The sequence below is a fragment of the Neurospora crassa genome, linkage group I (genome assembly GCF_000182925.2).
Source record: "Neurospora crassa OR74A linkage group I, whole genome shotgun sequence".
In the NCBI taxonomy this organism is placed as follows: Eukaryota; Fungi; Ascomycota; class Sordariomycetes; order Sordariales; family Sordariaceae; genus Neurospora; species Neurospora crassa.
In genome coordinates this window covers 6034480-6051844 of record NC_026501.1, presented here as the reverse complement: position 1 = coordinate 6051844, position 17365 = coordinate 6034480, and the positions used below count along the sequence as shown (strand labels likewise).

General features: G+C 53.5%; 7 protein-coding genes across 8 annotated transcripts; 2 read left to right on the top strand and 5 right to left on the bottom strand.

Moving 5' to 3' along the window:
• Positions 1-314: 314 nt before the first annotated feature.
• NCU16408 (hypothetical protein) lies at positions 315-1477 on the bottom strand. Its single transcript, XM_011395093.1, has 3 exons — positions 1344-1477; positions 516-1270; positions 315-457 (listed from the first exon to the last, which is right to left on the bottom strand). The coding sequence occupies exon 2, from the start codon at positions 1221-1223 to the stop codon at positions 843-845; it is 381 nt and encodes a 126-aa protein (XP_011393395.1). The 5' UTR covers positions 1224-1270; positions 1344-1477; the 3' UTR covers positions 315-457; positions 516-842.
• On the bottom strand, positions 1427-3595 carry NCU07405 (hypothetical protein). Its single transcript, XM_953087.2, has one exon. The coding sequence runs from the start codon at positions 3352-3354 to the stop codon at positions 1906-1908; it is 1449 nt and encodes a 482-aa protein (XP_958180.1). The 5' UTR covers positions 3355-3595; the 3' UTR covers positions 1427-1905.
• Positions 3596-4811: 1216 nt separating this feature from the next.
• NCU07406 (hypothetical protein) lies at positions 4812-5460 on the bottom strand (the record flags this gene model as incomplete). The annotated part of the gene is made up of 2 exons (XM_953088.3): positions 4812-5060; positions 5125-5460. 2 exons carry the CDS (start codon positions 5458-5460, stop codon positions 4812-4814), a joined length of 585 nt encoding a protein of 194 aa, XP_958181.3.
• An 855-nt stretch (positions 5461-6315) lies between these two features.
• msh1 (mutS ortholog 1-like) lies at positions 6316-10653 on the top strand. The gene is made up of 3 exons (XM_953089.3): positions 6316-7493; positions 7611-8439; positions 8502-10653. The coding sequence occupies exons 1-3, from the start codon at positions 6537-6539 to the stop codon at positions 10463-10465; spliced, it is 3750 nt and encodes a 1249-aa protein (XP_958182.3). The 5' UTR covers positions 6316-6536; the 3' UTR covers positions 10466-10653.
• On the bottom strand, positions 9830-12219 carry po (phosphoprotein P0). 2 transcript variants are annotated; one of them, XM_011394863.1, is made up of 4 exons: positions 11912-12219; positions 11086-11846; positions 10800-11026; positions 9830-10584 (listed from the first exon to the last, which is right to left on the bottom strand). In XM_011394863.1, the coding sequence occupies exons 1-3, from the start codon at positions 12083-12085 to the stop codon at positions 11020-11022; spliced, it is 942 nt and encodes a 313-aa protein (XP_011393165.1). In that variant the 5' UTR covers positions 12086-12219; the 3' UTR covers positions 9830-10584; positions 10800-11019. The 2 variants fall into 2 exon arrangements, with proteins under 2 accessions (XP_011393165.1, XP_011393164.1); XM_011394862.1 differs by having other exon boundaries at positions 10476-11026; positions 11912-12185.
• Positions 12220-12512: 293 nt separating this feature from the next.
• Positions 12513-14616, top strand: NCU07409 (hypothetical protein). The gene is made up of 3 exons (XM_953091.2): positions 12513-12576; positions 12634-14085; positions 14155-14616. Exons 2-3 carry the CDS (start codon positions 12743-12745, stop codon positions 14513-14515), a joined length of 1704 nt encoding a protein of 567 aa, XP_958184.1. The 5' UTR covers positions 12513-12576; positions 12634-12742; the 3' UTR covers positions 14516-14616.
• Positions 14520-17091, bottom strand: NCU07410 (hypothetical protein). The gene is made up of 3 exons (XM_953092.2): positions 16654-17091; positions 16404-16467; positions 14520-16308 (listed from the first exon to the last, which is right to left on the bottom strand). The coding sequence occupies exons 1-3, from the start codon at positions 17067-17069 to the stop codon at positions 14710-14712; spliced, it is 2079 nt and encodes a 692-aa protein (XP_958185.1). The 5' UTR covers positions 17070-17091; the 3' UTR covers positions 14520-14709.
• Positions 17092-17365: the final 274 nt, after the last annotated feature.

The window sequence follows — 17365 nt, the reverse complement described above, 5'->3', positions numbered from 1 at the left end:
CTGCAGCAGAAAGATGAAGTGAGTGCAACAGGGCAGCGGCTTGTACAGCAACAGCCAATTTGGACCCCAACATGTCTGGAAAGTTTCGAAATGTCGATGCATTACACGCACGCATTACACGCATGTCGGTCGATCCTTTTCATTCAAACGACGAGGAACCACGACAACATGCCTAGCCGTCAACAGTTCCTGTCCCGTTTCAGCAACCGCGTTGGCCGACCATACATCGTGAAACACACTACACTTTCCAGGCCTCGATTTGGCCGAAATTTGAACTACATGATCTTGTCTTTCTTCTGCTTCTTTTCTTTTTACATCTTCAAGGTAAAGTTTGCGAACTTGCTTGCAATAGCGTCCATCCGTCCTCCAATCCGAAATAGCGAATCAGATACGCCTCCGCCGGGTCGTATTTCCGCAAGTCTCGCCTTTTCTCTTCACACCTCTGCCAGCATTTACACTAGAATACTCTGTCAGCGCGGTAAAATTGCATGTGGCGATAACTTTGGTTTTCCTACAGAGAACGGTTGGTATTATGCCTGCCGCCAACCAGTCAAATTCTGCGAGGTGGCGGTACCACGCTAACAGAGTGCATGCCGGCGGAGATGTACAAACAGGTAATCCGCGTAGCGCTTGGCCCCCATTTCTGTCAAGGTGGTTTTGATTGTAGATATCTCGGAACAAAAATCAGACAACCAAGACATAGAATGGAACCTTGACAGCATCTGACACATACACGTACAGACTGAGAGAAAGACAGAGACAGAGAGAAAATGATAATTATGCCCAAATCATTTGTACGTCAAGCCTTCATAAGACGGCTCATGATCGTCAAGTCGCCCTCATCAAACACAGATCGAAGTCTTTGGGTTTGCATGTCGGTTCCAAACCCGGACACAAACCATCAAAGTCGTTGTTGTATTAGTGTCTTGTCTCATTGTCCTGTCATTAATGTTCTTGTGAGACTTAACAACCAACAGATGATGGCCAAACAGAGAAAAGACAAGAAAGCTGCAATTTAATCCAACCAAGAAATAGACGATTAAAATTAAGGTGGGGTCTAGAAGGGTTCTGCATGCTGTCTGTCTCGTCTGTCTTATTTGGCTTTGTCTTGTATGTGTCTCGCCTCGCTCGTCGTGTGTATATGCAGATTCTTCTGTCTGTATCACCACCACGCCACCGACATCGAATAACCCGTTCTGCCGTCCTGTTGTTCCGGCAGGCATGCCACGACTAGTCTACAGACTCGGTCACTCGAGTTCAATTGACTACACTACAGGTGCGGTGCGTGTTACCATGCAATTTGCTTTTTCTGTTGCGAGGATGGGGGGAGATGGGGGTAGTACCACCTGTCACAAGGCACCACAACACCATCATTATTGGAGATCACCGACGAGATAATTTTCGTCACGACTGGGTTTTGTGTATGTGCGCATCAAGTAGAGTATTGCATTGCTGCTATGTGCAGATGAAAGGTGAGGCAAGGTAAAGAGAGGTATGTAGGCTGAAGTATGCTACGCTATCATCCAAGCAATGTACGAAAGAAAAGGTGGTGTGTGTGTGTGTGTGTGTGTGAACCGTGGAGACCCCGGAATCAACGCCGCCGCCCCGACCGACAAATGAACCGCGACCGTCGCCGTGACCATGACCCGTTACCCAAAAACGCCCCGGTGTTACCCCTTTCCCTTCACCATACCAAATCGGACCCCAAAAGCAAACCGACCGACCGACTGAGTTGGCTATCAAAATTCCACCCAAGAAAAAAAACAAACCCATATTGCCCCAGTCCATGTCTCTATATGGTAACCCATCCATCAAACTTGTCTTCCACCGTAACACACAATAACCAAGAGAAAGAAAGATTAAAGAAACAAACCGAAGAGAGAGGCTAGCACAAGACGCCATGCTTCACGAAATCTCGCTCGCACCTCTCTTCCGCCCCGCGCTCCCTGACCCCGTCGTACCCAACTGGACCTCCTCTGACCCCATCCCCTCTGGCGACATAACAACAGCATCTTCCACCTTTGTACGCTGCTGCTCTTGTTGATGTTGAGATGAAGAAGGAACAGCAGTCACCTTCACCTTAGGCCCCAGATTGCCCGTATTCCCATATACGCCGGGGCCAAAGCATTCATACTCCGCCTTCTCCTCTCCATCTTCTCCCTCTCCATATCCTTCTTCTTCCTCTCCTCCTCCTTCTTCTTCTTCTTCATACTCTTCGCCTTCATAGTCGTCCTCATACTCATCTTCTTCAAAGTACTCCTCCTCCGAACTCTCCTCGCTGTCGCTCTCGTCTAGGTTGAGCACCCCCAAAAGCGGAATGTCGATCCTAGCCAGCTGTGACTTGATCAGGTTATCCGCGATGGTGAACAGCTGTGAATCTTTGTCTTCGGTCTTGGTTTCTGGCAACTCAACCTCGTTGCCGCCCAGTGCAAAGATGGCCTCGGCTTGGTCTTGAAGAGGGTCGTGGACTTCTGGTGATGGCTGGGGTACTGGTACTGGTACTTTTCCCTTTTCTGTTGCCGTCGCCGTGGGTGTGGTGGTAAAAGCGGCAGCAGCAGGAGAAGAAGAAGAGGAAGAGGAAGAAGAAAAAGAAGAAGAAGGTGGCAAAACTCCAATAGGCACATCCAAAACCCACCTCCGTACCACCTCCCCCTTGGTCACCTTTTCTCCTCCTCCTCCTCCTCCTCCTACCCGTAGAGCGCGCTGCCTCTCCCTCTGCTCCAACCCGCGTTTAAAAACCCTCTTCTGTTTCCGCCGCCGCCGTTCGATCCGATCGCGAATATACCAGGCCACCACCAACATGGTGGCCTGCATCATCTCCTGGCACTTGGCGCGCTGCATGTTGGCCCACTGCTGGCACCGTTGCTGCTGGAAGTTGGCGATGGCTTGGCAGCGTTGTTGGTAGTAGGCGGCGATGCGCGAGGCCATGGCGAGGTATTTGGGGTCCAGGGTGGGGATTGCTTGTTGTTGTTGCTGCTGTTGTTGTGGTGTTGAATCTGCCGGGGATGTCGTCTTCATGCCAAATGGGAGATTTGTCTGTGTCTGTGACGGTGATGATTGTGGTACGGGAGCGCTGCTGCTGGACTGCCGGGAGGATGCAGGGGTTGGCTGCTGCTGCTGTTGCTGTTGTTGTTGTTGTTGCGCATCTTGCTCTCGCTGCTTTTGTCGTTGCTGTTCCCGCACTTGTTGGGCATGTGCGGCAAACATGTTGAAGAAGGCTTGTTGTCGAGATGTTGTTGTGCTTGTTGTCGTGGACATATCGGGAAACATTGGGCCCTTGCTGAACAACGGCTGCTCCGGCGGAGGTGTTGCCGGAACGTGGGCTTGGTACGGATGCGGCATCGGTGCCGCCATCGATTATTATTCGAGTTGTGAGTATATGTGCAAATGTTTGTGGAATGTCTCGGAGCGATGTTTTGCTCGATGGAGATACAGGTTTCCCAGGTTATTGGCGATATAGATATATTGAGGTAGCTGAGGCGATGTTTGGTAATGATAGAGGTGGCTTATTAATACCAAGGGATGTCTCGTAGGTCGTTGGCAGAATGTTATGGACAGCTGATCTTATAGAATAACCTTGCACAAGGAATACAAGGGAATTGACCGAGTTAAACAAACATAAATAGTCTTGGGTGAAGCCTTACGGAGGGTGGGGGAGGAAAGCAGGTCTGATTTATAAAGCAGGCAACAATCATGACTTAGACGTCCCTCGGGCCGCATCCTGGACCCTGGCGGCCACCTACAACGCGCATGCTGGGTTAAGTGGGTTCATGTTATTTTGAGGGCTCATCATTTTTTTTTTTCCTTTTCCGGGATTTGAACTTGGAAAAAAAGGGGGGTGACAGGCGGGCGAGAGCAAGTCTGTTTGGCCATGATGTTGCTGGTGCAGATGGTGGAGTGAAGGCCCAGTCCTGAAGGAGGGAGAGGGAGTTCTAGCCGAGTGCCCAGGCCCGAGGGAGAGACTGCGTTATTGCCAGGATTGGGGGGCCTCTTTGGGACGCTATCACCGCTATGACTGCTACCAACGGAGCTAACTGGCACAAAAGAGCGCGCTCGCAAGGAGCCGAGAATAGGGTAGGAGATAAGGTGTGGTGGACGGGGGTCGCTGGGATTGGCGGGCGGAGCTGATGAAAATGGTCTGAGAAAGGGTTCGGCAAGGCTGGAAATGGTGGCAGAACTGGTACAACATGGGGTCAACATGGGCAAACATCGGTCGATGCCGATTACTTGCCGACCAGTAGCCACCGAGGCCCAACCATTCACAGCCAGGCCGAGGGGCACAATCGGGCCACACTTGAATCATGCCAGTCAGACACGGGCATTGCAGTGGCAGCAGTGCATACCGGGCCTCATCCCGGCAGCCCCCCGGCCTTTGGGTTTCTCCTTTACTCGGACTCCCATGGTGATGAGCATCAAATAACATTTCCGCTCGATCCCTATCATTGGATTCATAATCTACGCTTGACTCCCGTCCGGTTCCCAGTCTCGGCTGACACGTTGTCTCGGTTCTCGTTGGCGTTGTTGGTCTGGCCGTTTACAACTTGTTCTCTTTGCTGTTGGTAGGAGTCCGTCCGCACACATCATCGTCCTTCGGAACAGATCGCCGTTTGGTTGCAGCGTCTAGATCGTTGCGAGATCTGAGCGTCATCAACAACGCATCATCCAGTACTGGAACTGGAAACGAAAAACCACTGCAAGACACCTGGACTGTCTCTGGTGGTCAAGGCTGGTCTAGTCGGATCGTGGATTCAGCCGTGACCGTCCTGATGGTGCCAGTGGCCGTAATCACCAATGGTAAGCGTAGTATGTAATCAAAGACGAGGCACGACATCCTTTCCGCAATTTCCTTTGTCACCCGTTTCAAGCCGTCGTTCGTCCGTTGGTGTCCTGTTCTTACCATCGTCATCATCAAAGACGAAACAAATCATTGATCGGTAAAGCATGGCATCGCTTAACAAGGCGAGACCTGAATCACTCTGATCACCGCACTGGACGGGGCGCGGGTGGCCCAGAGTCTCGGACGTGTTCAGTATGTAGGGTGCGCGCGGGTGTAGTCTAGCCTGCGCGTTTGTCCAATCTCGCTGAATCCGTTTCGCTTCATTGCGTCCTGTTACGGGCGTCTACCAGCGAAATGGCCGTTTGTGTCAGCGAGAACTCGACCCCGGATGAACAGTGAACCAGAAAATGGTAATGCGAGACGTCTTGCGAAGGCCCTTCTTCCCGGGCATGAATCGGATATGCAATTCCCTCCTCCTCCTCCTCAGTTTGACGGTGGACCTTCTGATTGTGCTGGCAGATGGGCCGATGAGCTGTCGTTGAATGCCACATGGAAGGAACCGGTCTGGCAAAAGTGGAATCGTTCCCAGTCAGTCGGGTTATATCGTGACCAGGCCTTGCGGGAGCGGATTCCAGGAGAGGCAAAAAGCACAGAAAACAAACCGGGGAAGGGCAAATCATCATCATGGCCCCAGAGCCCTGCCGTCCCATGTTCGCGCATTCCCCATTTATTATCGCCGAGTGATCGTCTCGCGATGCCCGATATCAAAGCAACATTATCGGCATGCATTCCACTTGACTGGCAACACGCAACCAGGTTCCCCAGACCACGTCGCTCAAAATCGGTATAAGTCGCGACCAGATTGGAAAGAGACGATGTTGCGCTGCGAAGTCTGCATGTTCAGTTCGCTGCTAGCGTTGTTGACCGCGGGGTTGTCAGAGGCCCGAGATCGGGTTGTCGGTGTTAGTCGTTCCCGTTCCAGGTTGTTGCCTTTTTCGGCGGACTGTTTGTTAGTGCCTACCTACCTCTAGTGGTGCCGGGATATCGTCCTCGTCCGTATCAGCCCCATACCCTGCAATCAGGAAGCTTCCAGGTCTTCTCCAGCAATCTCCGAGTGGTTTTCAGGCACAGCCAAGGATTGTCGCAGCACAAGCATTATACCCAGCTTAGGTTTCCTGTGGTGTAAACTATGTACACCTTTGCATGGATGTGTACAAACCTAACTGGGAGAGGCGACAACCTTGCGGGACGGGATGGGCGTTGGAGCCATGGCGCGCTGGCGTCCATCGGGTCCGAGCGGGGTGAGGTGGACGGCAGAGGAGAAATAATTGTCCCCACTTTCCCTTTGCAGGGGCTTCCAGTGCCCTGTTGCCGCATAGGTTCCCGCACGACAGCAGGACGCCCCACGGCCCACCCGCAAAATGCCTGCCAAGAACATAATCAACTGCCAGGATGTTGCAGAAGTCCATTTTCGGCCATTTGCACCTGATTGTTGATGATTTCCATGCCATTTTTGTCACTTTTTTGGTCACCATTTCCCCCCCTTCTACAACCGCCACGCCTCACGACATTGATCACGCTTCGTCACGTTGATCGCGGACCTTTACGGCAGGAAAAGTGAAAAAGATTCGGAACTGCGCGCCATTCTGTGCACATCTGCCATACTTGGTCGCATCAGTACCGCACGTTTTCTGTCATCGCATGTCAAGGCCCAACCAGCAACCGTCGAAAGGCAACAGGCCATAAACGCCGGATTTTGATGCTTCCCCCGCGCCCAAAACAGGTTCCGCGCCGCTGGATAGCGTCTCTCGGCCAAAGCAGCTGTCGCCCATGCGTTGTCAATAACAACATTCGAACCGCTGTCGCCACTGTTGGACGTGGTCGTGGTGCTGTCGGTGTCGGTAGATATGTGACCACTCAGACCTCGCTCACTTCCGCCGGGTCTAGACCCTCCAGCGTGCTACTTGCCGTCCCCGCCCGGCCCGTCATCGACATCACGCCGTGTTGTCCTCGACTGTTTCAGCTCCAGATTCGCGGCAAAAAGACCCGGACCGTTGTGCAGTTGAACGATCTGCCCCTTCCGTCCGTCGTTGAATCCGCCGTCAATGGCCCTCTTCTAGTGGTGGAGGAGTCAGTCCAGGAAGAAGGCACCTCGACGGCTCGCCGCAAAAGGATCAAAAGGACGATTCTGCAGCTGGATCAGCTACCCGTGTCCCAGACTACTCTAACCTCGGATCCGATCCTGGATGCTCAGAGAGATATAAATCCAAACGAGGACATGGACTCTGGTAAGAGTAAACGGGGCAGGCGGAGGATTGTCAAGTTAGACGATTCATCCACTACGCCAGTTGCTATGCTCGACGAGGCTCTCCTGCCCGTAAAAGAAGCAACAGAAGAGGCAGCCGACGTAGAGCAGAATGAGCCATCAACACAGCGTAAAAGAGACAAGACGAGGACCGTCAGGTTGAAGGAGATCCCTCAGGGCGCCCTCCTTCCCGACGAGTCTTTCCCGCCACGGCAGCAGGAAGACCAAGAACCAGCTTACCCAGCAGTAATCCAACAGCATCGCCACAATATGCAAAAGTTTGACAACTGCGTGTTGCTGACGCGCGTAGGAGGCTTCTACGAGATGTACTTTGAGCATGCGGAGGAGGTCGGCCCGCTTCTGAACCTCAAAGTCTCACAAAAGAAAACGAGCGGCGGCCCTGTCTCAATGGTAAATCCTCTCCGTCTGTCGTTGTGTTCATGTGTCTCTACCAAGTCTTTGCTCCCAAGTCAGCTCCAAGTTATCCTCCCTATTTGCACTTTGTTCTGATCATGAACCTTCTTTTAGGCTGGGTTTCCTTTCTTCCAACTTGACCGTTACCTTAAAGTCTTAGTCGAAGACCTGAATCGCCATGTAGCCATAGCGGAGGAGTACAGAAATTCCCCTTCAGAGCAGATCAAATCGGGTGGTTTGATGCACAATCGCAGAGTTACTCGCATCGTCACCCCGGGCACTCTGATCGACGAGAACTTCATGGACCCGTACGCGAACAACTACATTATGGCCATTCATCTGCCTTCGGATTCGTTGGAAGGAAGCTCGAGTTTTCAAGAAGCCTTGAACACCGGAACTGGGCAAAAGAAGGAGTCCCTTGTAGGTTTAGCATGGCTAGATTTATCCACGGGCAACTTCTACACCCAGCAGACGAGCCTCATAGCCTTGGGCAGTGTCCTCTTGCGGGTATCTCCGCGAGAAATAGTCCTCGATAAGTCCCTTGAGTCTGCCGAAGGTCACGATATCTTGTCCGTCCTAAACGAAGAGAGATATCCCGTTACTTACTCACCCCAGAGCGAGAATATACAAACCCTCAAGGACTGGGCGCCGATGCTGGACGCAAAAATACCTACAGAAACAGTAATCAGGTTCACGGACGATGAGATCAAGGCAGGCAATGTCTTGCTTCACTATGTTACAGACCGACTTCAAGGCTTGAGCATGAAGCTTCAGCCGCCAATACGTCACGACAACATGCAAATTATGACTATCGACAAGAACAGCATGCGATCTCTGGAGATCAAGAAAACCATGAGGGAAGGCTTCTTCGCGGGAAGCTTGTTACATGCCATCAGAAGGACAGTGACCAAGAGTGGTGCGAGACTGCTTAATGAGTGGCTCAGTAAGCCATCCCTTTTACCGCTTTGTCCCTATGTCGATAGATAAAATCGCTGACCGACTTAGGCGCCCCTTCAACGTCCCTTTCGGTGATAAACTCTCGTCTTGATCTCATAACCCGCTTCATCTCGAACCCAGATCTCAGCGACGCCATCACGGTCCTCCTCCATCGCTCCCACGACACTCAGCGTCTCGTCCAAAAATTCGCCCTCAACCGCGGTGACGCCGACGATCTCCTCCGGCTCGCCAGCACCATCAAGGCCACCGAGGACATCGTCAACCACCTAAAGTCCACCATGTCCTCCGAAGATAATAACCCAGAAGAAGATGATTGCCTAACCAAGCTGATCGACCGCATAAGCCTCGAGCAACCCCTCAAGCTCGCCAAGCGGATCTGGGACGCCATCGACGAGGAAGGGCTCGTCCAGCAACACCAGCTCGAAGATAGCGAGACGGGCGAGATGCTTGCTCTCGCGCAGGAAATCGTCAAGGGCGAAGGGACGGAGGAGGATGGGCGGGCGCTTTTGCCCAAGGGGGCGACGGCCAAGAGTAATAGGGCTAGGGCGGAGCTGACCCAAAACCGAAATCAACAGGAAAAGGATCTGTCAAAAGACAATAGGAAAATGAGTCTGCGAAATTACTACGGCGAAGACAACCAGGTCTGGATCATGAAGCCCAAAGCCAACAGGGCCCTGGCTAAGCTCCACGCGGAACTCAGATCGCTGCAGGAACAAAAGGAGAAGCTCACCGAGGAGTTCCGCGCAAAGTATGCGGCGCCGTCGCTTACGCTGAATTGGAAAGCCGGATTGGGCCATGTTTGTGTCGTTCGAGGGAGGGATGCTCGATTGGCGATGGGAGAAACCAGTCGTCGCACCAGAACATCCAGCAGCAGCAGCAACAGCATGTCCGACCCCATCGCTGACACCACCGACGCCGATGCTGCGGACGCCGATGGCGAACCCATCCCCGAACCCGTCCCAGAACCTGAATCCCTCTCCACCCTCCGCACGCTCTCTACCACCCGGACCACCCGCACCTTCCACCACCCTCTCTGGACGTCCCTCGGCGAATCCCTCGACCACGTCCGGCTCCGCATTCGCTCCGAAGAGACGGCTCTCTTCTCCTCTCTCCGCTCCAACGTGGTAACCTTGCTCATTAAACTCCGTCGCAATGCGCTCGTCCTCGACGAGCTCGACATCGCCACCTCGCTGGCCCGGCTGGCGACGGAGCAAAATCTCGTTCGGCCCATTCTGCACGATTCCTCCACTACCAACGGTTCTCAAGGGATGGGCACGAGGACGGTCATAGTAGGCGGTCGCCACCCCACCGTCGAACCCTCCCTCCTCTCTCGAGGCATGACCTTTCAGAAAAACGACTGCCTAATCGGCTCCCCCGGACAAGGTGCGATCTGGCTGATTACAGGACCGAACATGGCTGGTAAGAGCACGTTTCTGCGACAGAACGCGCTGATTACCATCCTGGCGCAGATGGGGTGTTATGTCCCTGCCGATTACGCGGAGCTGGGTATTGTTGATGCCATCTTCAGCAGGGTCGGGTCGGCGGATAACTTGTATGCGGACCAGAGCACTTTCATGGTGGAGATGATGGAGACGGCGGCGATATTGCGACAGGCGACGCCGAGGAGCTTTGTGATAATGGATGAGATTGGCAGGGGGACGACACCGGAGGATGGCACGGCTGTCGCGTTTGCGAGCTTGCATCATCTGTTGACGGTGAATAAGTGTAGGGGGTTATTTGCGACGCATTTCCATGCGGTTGGGGATATGCTAAAGGAGCAGGGGTTGGTGGTTGAAGATGGTGCGAGTAGTGCGGGTGCAAGTTGGGGTGTGGCTATGTATTGCACGGATGTGGAAGAGGACGAGAGCGGCGGATTTGTCTATGTGCACAAGTTGCGGAAAGGCATGAACAGGCAGAGCCATGCCTTGAAAGTGGCTCGCCTGGCTGGGCTGCCAGAGCCGGCCATCAAGATCGCTCAGCAAGTATTGGCGGTTCAGGGAGTGGTAGCTTAGGAGTTACGGTGAAACAAAAAGGAGTTCATTCAAAGTCACTGTTGGGAATTGTGGCACGAGAATCTGTTTGGCAGTTCAAGGATTTTATTGAGAGGGTATCTGATAGAATCTGGATGTATCTGGAAAAGTAGAGTTAGCCTCTGGGTACCCCATGTGTATGATAGATGTGGAGCGAAACAAAAATCGGGGGTGTTTGAGAGTGTCTCATAAAGTAGTTGTTTGTGATGGGTTTTCATCAATGATAATCAGGGTTAAAAAGCTCTTTGATTTTTTCTAATCATCGACACTTCAGAGGGGAAAGCAGGAAGGATGGTGGAAATACGCGAAGACTAACCTGATGGGTTTGAGAAAACAAGCAGGACATTTTCACATGTATCCGCACAGTTTCATCAAGATTGCAAACAGACTCATCAAAAGGAGACCACCAAGTTGATGTGCTTAATTGAGCAGCAAGTGATCTATGTAGCTGAGGGCCAAGATCATTCGTCTCTTTACCCAACCTAAACCAACTTTGCCACGCCTCAAACACTTCAATCAAGAAGTCAGAGAGACATTTAGTCGCTAGAGAGCCAGTTAGCTTTAACGTCGAATACCCAGGGGCACTATCAGGGAATACGCACAAGAGACCGCCGAAGCCGCCATCATCCTCATCAGACTCCTCCTTCTCCTCCTCCTTCTCCTCGGCCTTGCCAGCGGCAGGGGCAGCCTCGGTGGAAGCGGCGGGAGCGGCGGAAGCATAAGCCTCGGGGTTGGCAATGCGATCCTTGAGCTCCTCGATCTCGGGCCAGCTGATCTCGGTCTCGATAGCGACGGCAAGAACCTTCTTGTAGGCGTTGACGACGGAGTGGATGACGGAGGGAAGAGTGGGGAAGTTGAGAGCGAGCGAGAGGCTGGCAATGGTGGTGATGGCAGTGGAGAAAGCCTTGAGGAGCTGCTCCTCAGAGATGTCAAGGACATCGGAGGGGAAGGTGTTGCCCTGGTCGTAGACCTGAGCGATGCCCATACCGTAGGTGAAGGGAGAGATGTTGAGCATGTTCAACAGGGTAGCCTCAGAGGGGCCGACCTTGGCGCCAGCCTCAACGAGCTTGAGATCGGTGGTGATTTCAATGGTACCACGGGCGATCTTGGTGGGGACACCGAGGGCCTGGAAGAAAGAGGTCTTGCCGGGTTCCATACCGGTGTTGCCAGCGGGGATCCAGACATCGGCAGGGGCGATGGCACCGGCACGAGCGGGGGCAGCGACCTTGTTGGCGAGGATCTTGTCACGGACCTCCTTGAGGTCGCCGTTGGTGAAGACGAAACCAACGTTGCCCTTGACGAAGGGGAGGAGACGCTCGTACTCGGGGGTGTCGGCGACGAAGGTCTTGAGGGCACGGCGAACCTGTAATGGGTGTTAATTTCTGGGCTTCCCGAAGCGCGACGCTCTTGCGACAACGGGCAACGTACCATGGTGTTCTTGCCCATCAAGACGACAGCCTCACCGCGGAGGGACTGTCTGATCTCGTGCATCTGCTGAGAGCTGACATTGTCGACGGAGACGATGAAGATGGACCGGTAATCCTCCAACAAGCCCTTCAGCTTGTCGAAGTAACCGGCCTTGTTAGCAGACTTGCCCCCCATATCTTCTTTTAGCACGAAGGCAGGATGTTTAAGGGCAAGAGGAGTTCTCTTGTTTAATTTGGTGGTGAAGTTGGAGTTGGTATGGTGACCGGAGGAGAGATTCTGGAAGCCGGACAAAATTTCGGGCGCGCGCAATTGACTTGGTTGATCCGTCTGTGGGAAGCGAGGGGTGAGTGTGGCCCGTGCGGCCGTTGGGGTGCTAGGGCTCGAGTGGGGTTGGCCAATCAGACGGTCAGAAACAAGCACCTCGACTGGAATGTTGTCTTGGCAGGTACCCCAGTACAAAATCGTCAAAATAGCGGCATCAGTTGAGCCTCACGGCACTGCAACGACGCTGCAGTGTATGGCTCGCCTGCTGTACAGCCACGTGTGGCTCAGTAAATAAGTCTGTTCGAGACTTTCTTCAAAGTTCACTCTCACTCATCAAGCATTGCAGTCACTACGTACTTACCATACCCGGAGTGAGGCTGCATCACAACTCCGAATATCAAGTTTGTAGACACCTTCCGCATGTAGCAATTGTCGTATACTAACGAATGCACTCACAGAATCACACTCGACGATCAAAGACGCAAGTGCACTCGATCTCACTTTGCCTGGCCTCAGCATTGAATTTCATATCTACCACCCATAGCCTCTAAGACCCACATCATCAAAATGGCCTTGCCATACCACGTCCTCAAAGTGTGCGACGGCATTGTTTTTGCAGCTCGCGGAAGCAACATTCACTCATTCGACTCCAACTTCAACCCCATCTCAGTATGGAAGTACCCCGTCAAGCAGCAAGAGACCAACGGAGAGAAGGCCGAGAGCGAGACCCCAGCTCCTGTCGTAGAAGCCGAAGAATCACCCGCTCCAGAAGGCCCCCCTGTCAAGAAGAGGAAAGTGGAAGATGGCGAGGTGGTAGCTGTCACGGAAGAGAACAAGGAGGAATCCAAGGAGGACACCACTGAAGGCCAAACTGAGACCAAGACTGAAAGCCAGACCCAAGAAGTGAACAGACGCAGCAGGCGGCAAAAGCAGAAGCAAAAGACCGAGGGCGGTTGGGCGAAGAACAACAAGGCTGTCCTCGAGAAGCCCTTCGTCCAGGGCATGTACCTCACCACCGACGGCCGTCATCTCGTTGCTATTACCGGGTCCGACAAGACCATCTGGGTGTTTGAACACGATGGTGCCGGAAACCTCAAGCAGCTGAGCCAAAGAGCCATGCCCAAGCGTCCTTGCGCCCTCGCCCTTACGCCCGACGATAAGACCATTCTCTCGGCCGACAAATTCGGCGACGTCTTTTCCCTCCCTCTTCTCTTTACGCCCGCCGAGCCAACGGCTGCAGCTGATGTTACCACCACTGCCTCCGAGGTCGCTACCCCCGAACCCACTCCCTCCGCCCCGGCCACTCCCGCTATCCCTACTCCTCCCACCACCGACGTCGCCAAGGCCCAATCCCTTTCTGTCAAGCCGCAAGCCAACGAGCTCACCGTGCACACGCTCCGTAACCTCAAGGCGCTGGAGAACCAGAAGCGCTGCCTGGAGCGCCAGAAGGCGGCCAAGCTCGCCGCCGCCCTGCAGGCCTCGCAATTCGAGCACACGCTCCAGCTGGGTCACGTCTCCATGCTCACCTCGGTGGCCGTGGCCGTGCACCCCAGCCACCCCGGCCGGACGTACATCATCACGGCCGACAGGGACGAGCACATCCGCGTGAGCCGGGGCATCCCGCAGGCACACGTAATCGAGGGCTTCCTTTTGGGCCACGACGAGTTTGTGAGTCGGGTGTGCATTCCCGAGGCGCGCAGGGACGTGTTGATCAGCGGCGGTGGTGATGACGATCTGTTTATGTGGGACTGGGTCAGCGGTAAGCTGCTGGGTAAGGCGCCGGTGTTGGCGGAGGTGAAGAAGGCGCTCCCGAGCGCTGAGGATGCGGAGAAGGTCACCAAGGTTGCGGTGACGAGGATTTTCGATGTTCAGCAGGGTGCAAAGACGCAGATCTTTGTGATTTGTGAACGGTACGTCAAGCTATTCATTTCTTTTTCCAATGTTGGGCAATGTGCATCGGCGGCTGACGGAAATGACAGCATCCCCCTTCTTCTGATTTTTACCCTCACCTCCACCAACACCTTACAACACACGCAAACTCTCTCGCTCCTCGGCAACCCGCTAGATGTCGAGTATCTCAAGGCCGAGTCTAAGCTCCTCGTGTCCATTGATCCCAATACCTCGTCCGAGACCCAGGAGGAAGAAGCCAGTAACGGCGGTGTGTCTTCTATCCTCGCTCTGTCATTTGATGATTCCGAGTCGAGCTGGAAGGTGACTATTGGTGGTCTGAAGGCCACGGAAGCGGCTGAAGAAGAAAGCAGCAGTTTGAGTCCCCAAGACTTGCAGAAGCTTTTGTATACCACAGAGAGCTTGAGGAAGACGAATAAAGATGACGAGTAAGTTGGAAGAAATCACCGGATAGATAAAATTGACTAGAGTATACTTCAAGCCTACTTCGTATGCGCTAGATTCCTCTCGCTTTGATCGCCCATTGGCATCTCTCTGCCCAACCCGACATACGTTTGATTTCGCACCTACCCGCTTTCGTCAAAGACCATCAGCGCCCTCCCTCCTCTTCTTTCGCTCAGCTCGTCTCACCTACCACCAACTTGCCAATGGTGATGATGTGCCGTATGACCAGGCCTCAAGGTATTCGGCCTGATTGGTTCCCAATGGTTCATCCACGGCAACGGCCCTCCTCCACCCATATCCCCCAGTCCTCCTGTTGTACCAGGCTGTCTTCCCGCGGCAGCCCATGGTCTCTCCATGCTAGGCAATGATCTGCCCCCCGCGTCCATCCTGCCCATTCCCAAACCCATACCGCTCATATAACCACCCATCCCAGGCGGCGGCCCTTGAAGCCCGGAACTCTGGTACTGAGTCTGGTAGAAATCCTCCTCCCTCCTTGCCGCCATCTCCACCAACACGGCGGTCACGATCTCCGGGTTCTGATGCAACCAGTCCCCGATCTCCTCGTCCGTTTCTTTTCGAGTCGTCATACCCTCCTCATCGCCATGCCCACTCCTGCGTCTCTTTCCATTTTCATTGATCCTTTCCCCATTCCCACCATGAACCCCATCTCTATTTCCACTTCCATATACATACCCGCTGCTCCTGCTTCTCCAAGGCTGCAGAAACCCCACCCTAGCAAACACCATTTTAAGTAGAGGATCGCTCTCCGGCAGGCCCTCCCATAGCCGCTTGCACAAGAACAGCACCTGCGGCACCGCCGCGTCGGTCCCAGCGCTCTCGAGCATGTCGATTGCGTACCGCGCGATCTCGGCCTTGAAGTCATCCAGCAGAAACTTGTTGGCGAGGATGTAGACGGAGAGGGTGTGTTCGTAGCAGAGAAGCCAGGTGCGCAGGTCCGCGGGGGTGGAGAGGCGCGTGTTGCCTTCGGTTGGGGAGGAGGTGGAGTTGGTTAAGGATAATGGGGGCTGGTTGGAGGAGGAGGAGAAAAACGAGGAGACTTGAGCGGGTGGCGCGGGGGGTAGGGTTTGAGTGGTGGCAGGAGGAACAAGTGGTGGCGGTGGAGGTGGAGGTGGAGGTGGTGCTGCGAGTCTTGCGCGACCACCCGGACGTCTCCTATTGGCACCTGCTCCTAGCCCATCACCCTGCAGAAGTCGTTCGGGGTAGGGCCTATGGCGATATTCAGAGCCGGGAGGGTGAGGGAACGGTGGTCTTGTTCCGGTTGGGGTGTATGAAGTCCCGATACCGGGCGGTGGTAGAGGTGATCGCGGCGCAAAGCAAGACCAGCAAGGGGGACCGGGTTCGACGACACAGCGAGGACAGCCGCAGTTAGGCCGGTGACGGCCGGGATGTTTTCCGTTTGCGCGATCCCATTCCCTCTGTCTTTCCCTTTGCTGGCGCCGGCGTAGAGCAGCAGCAGCGCTCAGGTCGGTGTCTAGCTCGGAGTCGTCCGAGTTGTTGTTATTCTCGGAGTCTATTTCACCAGCGCCGCCGCCGTTGGTTTCCATGGCATCTTTGCCTTTTCCCTTTTGTTCGTCGGGGACAAGGACTGATGCAGCGGGCTTGATAGGTTCGAATTTCCCTTCGTATAAAAAGGCGATCAGGTAATGGAAAATTGCAGGGTCTTCTTCGGGTAACTCGATCGACTGGGTCTCTGACTCTCTGAAGTTGCCGCAGAGTGCTTTCTCAAAGTATTCGACCTTTAAGAGGATATGCTTATGAACCTGAGTTCAGGCGGCAAGGCGGTAAGTCAATTATCCTCACGAAAACAAAAACCTAGAAAAAAAAAAAAAGGATGTGGAAAGATGATTTAACACACGTAGAATATTTGCGCCTGAGGCGCCTCTCCCACCCGAATTGGGATAATCGTTGAATTATAACGTCTATGTGTGTGTGTTTTTCATGTTAGTTAGGTATATTCTCATTACTTGACTTCACAAATTTTGACTCATCAAATAAAACCTTCCCAATCCCAGAAAGATGACCTGCTCGCATAATATTGCGCTAGTCGTCACAACACCTACATGCGATTTCCTAAACGATCGATGAAAAAAAAGCTCTCGACTCACCCATCAGCAGTACTCAGCCAAAGATCTTCCTTTGAACTCAATGTCGTCTCCCTCTTTCTGCCACTCGTTTCCTCCGGCATCGCTTCCAAAACCATGACATTGGGCGCGCGCGATCCCGGTTCCCTCATCACATCGCCCAGTGTCTGCGACCTTGGATTCGCGTATTGTTGGCTTTGATCCTCATTTTCCACGATACTTGCGCTTAGGTCTTCGTTTCTGTTGCCATTACCGCTGCTGTCGTCATTACTGTTGCTTCCTTCGCCATATTCGTTAGGGATCTCTTCTATCTCTCTCCTGCTATTGCTGCTCCTCTCGCCGTTGATCGTATCATTGGCTCTCATCGAACTTGAACTCGATGAGCTGGGCTCCGCGGTTGCAAAGACGCCACCAGAGCCTGGGGAGTTGTGTTGATTCATGTGTGAGATGAAGATGAGATTCTAGGTTGTGCTCTAGTTGTGGTTGAAGAGGTGGACAGGCTGGTATCTCTTTTTCCGTCGGTGGCACTTGTTGTATAAATAGAGGTTAGCTGACAGAACGAAGCAAAGAACGGAAGAGAGGAGGGGCAACGGGAAGTTGGAGAGCTGTGACGCGCAATGGGAGCAAAAAGGGACTGGGATACTTAGGATGGAACGCCACAGCCGCGACTAGACTAGATCGTATGTATGTGACTGAGATGAGCTTACACAAACTAACAAGAAAAACAAGGCACTTT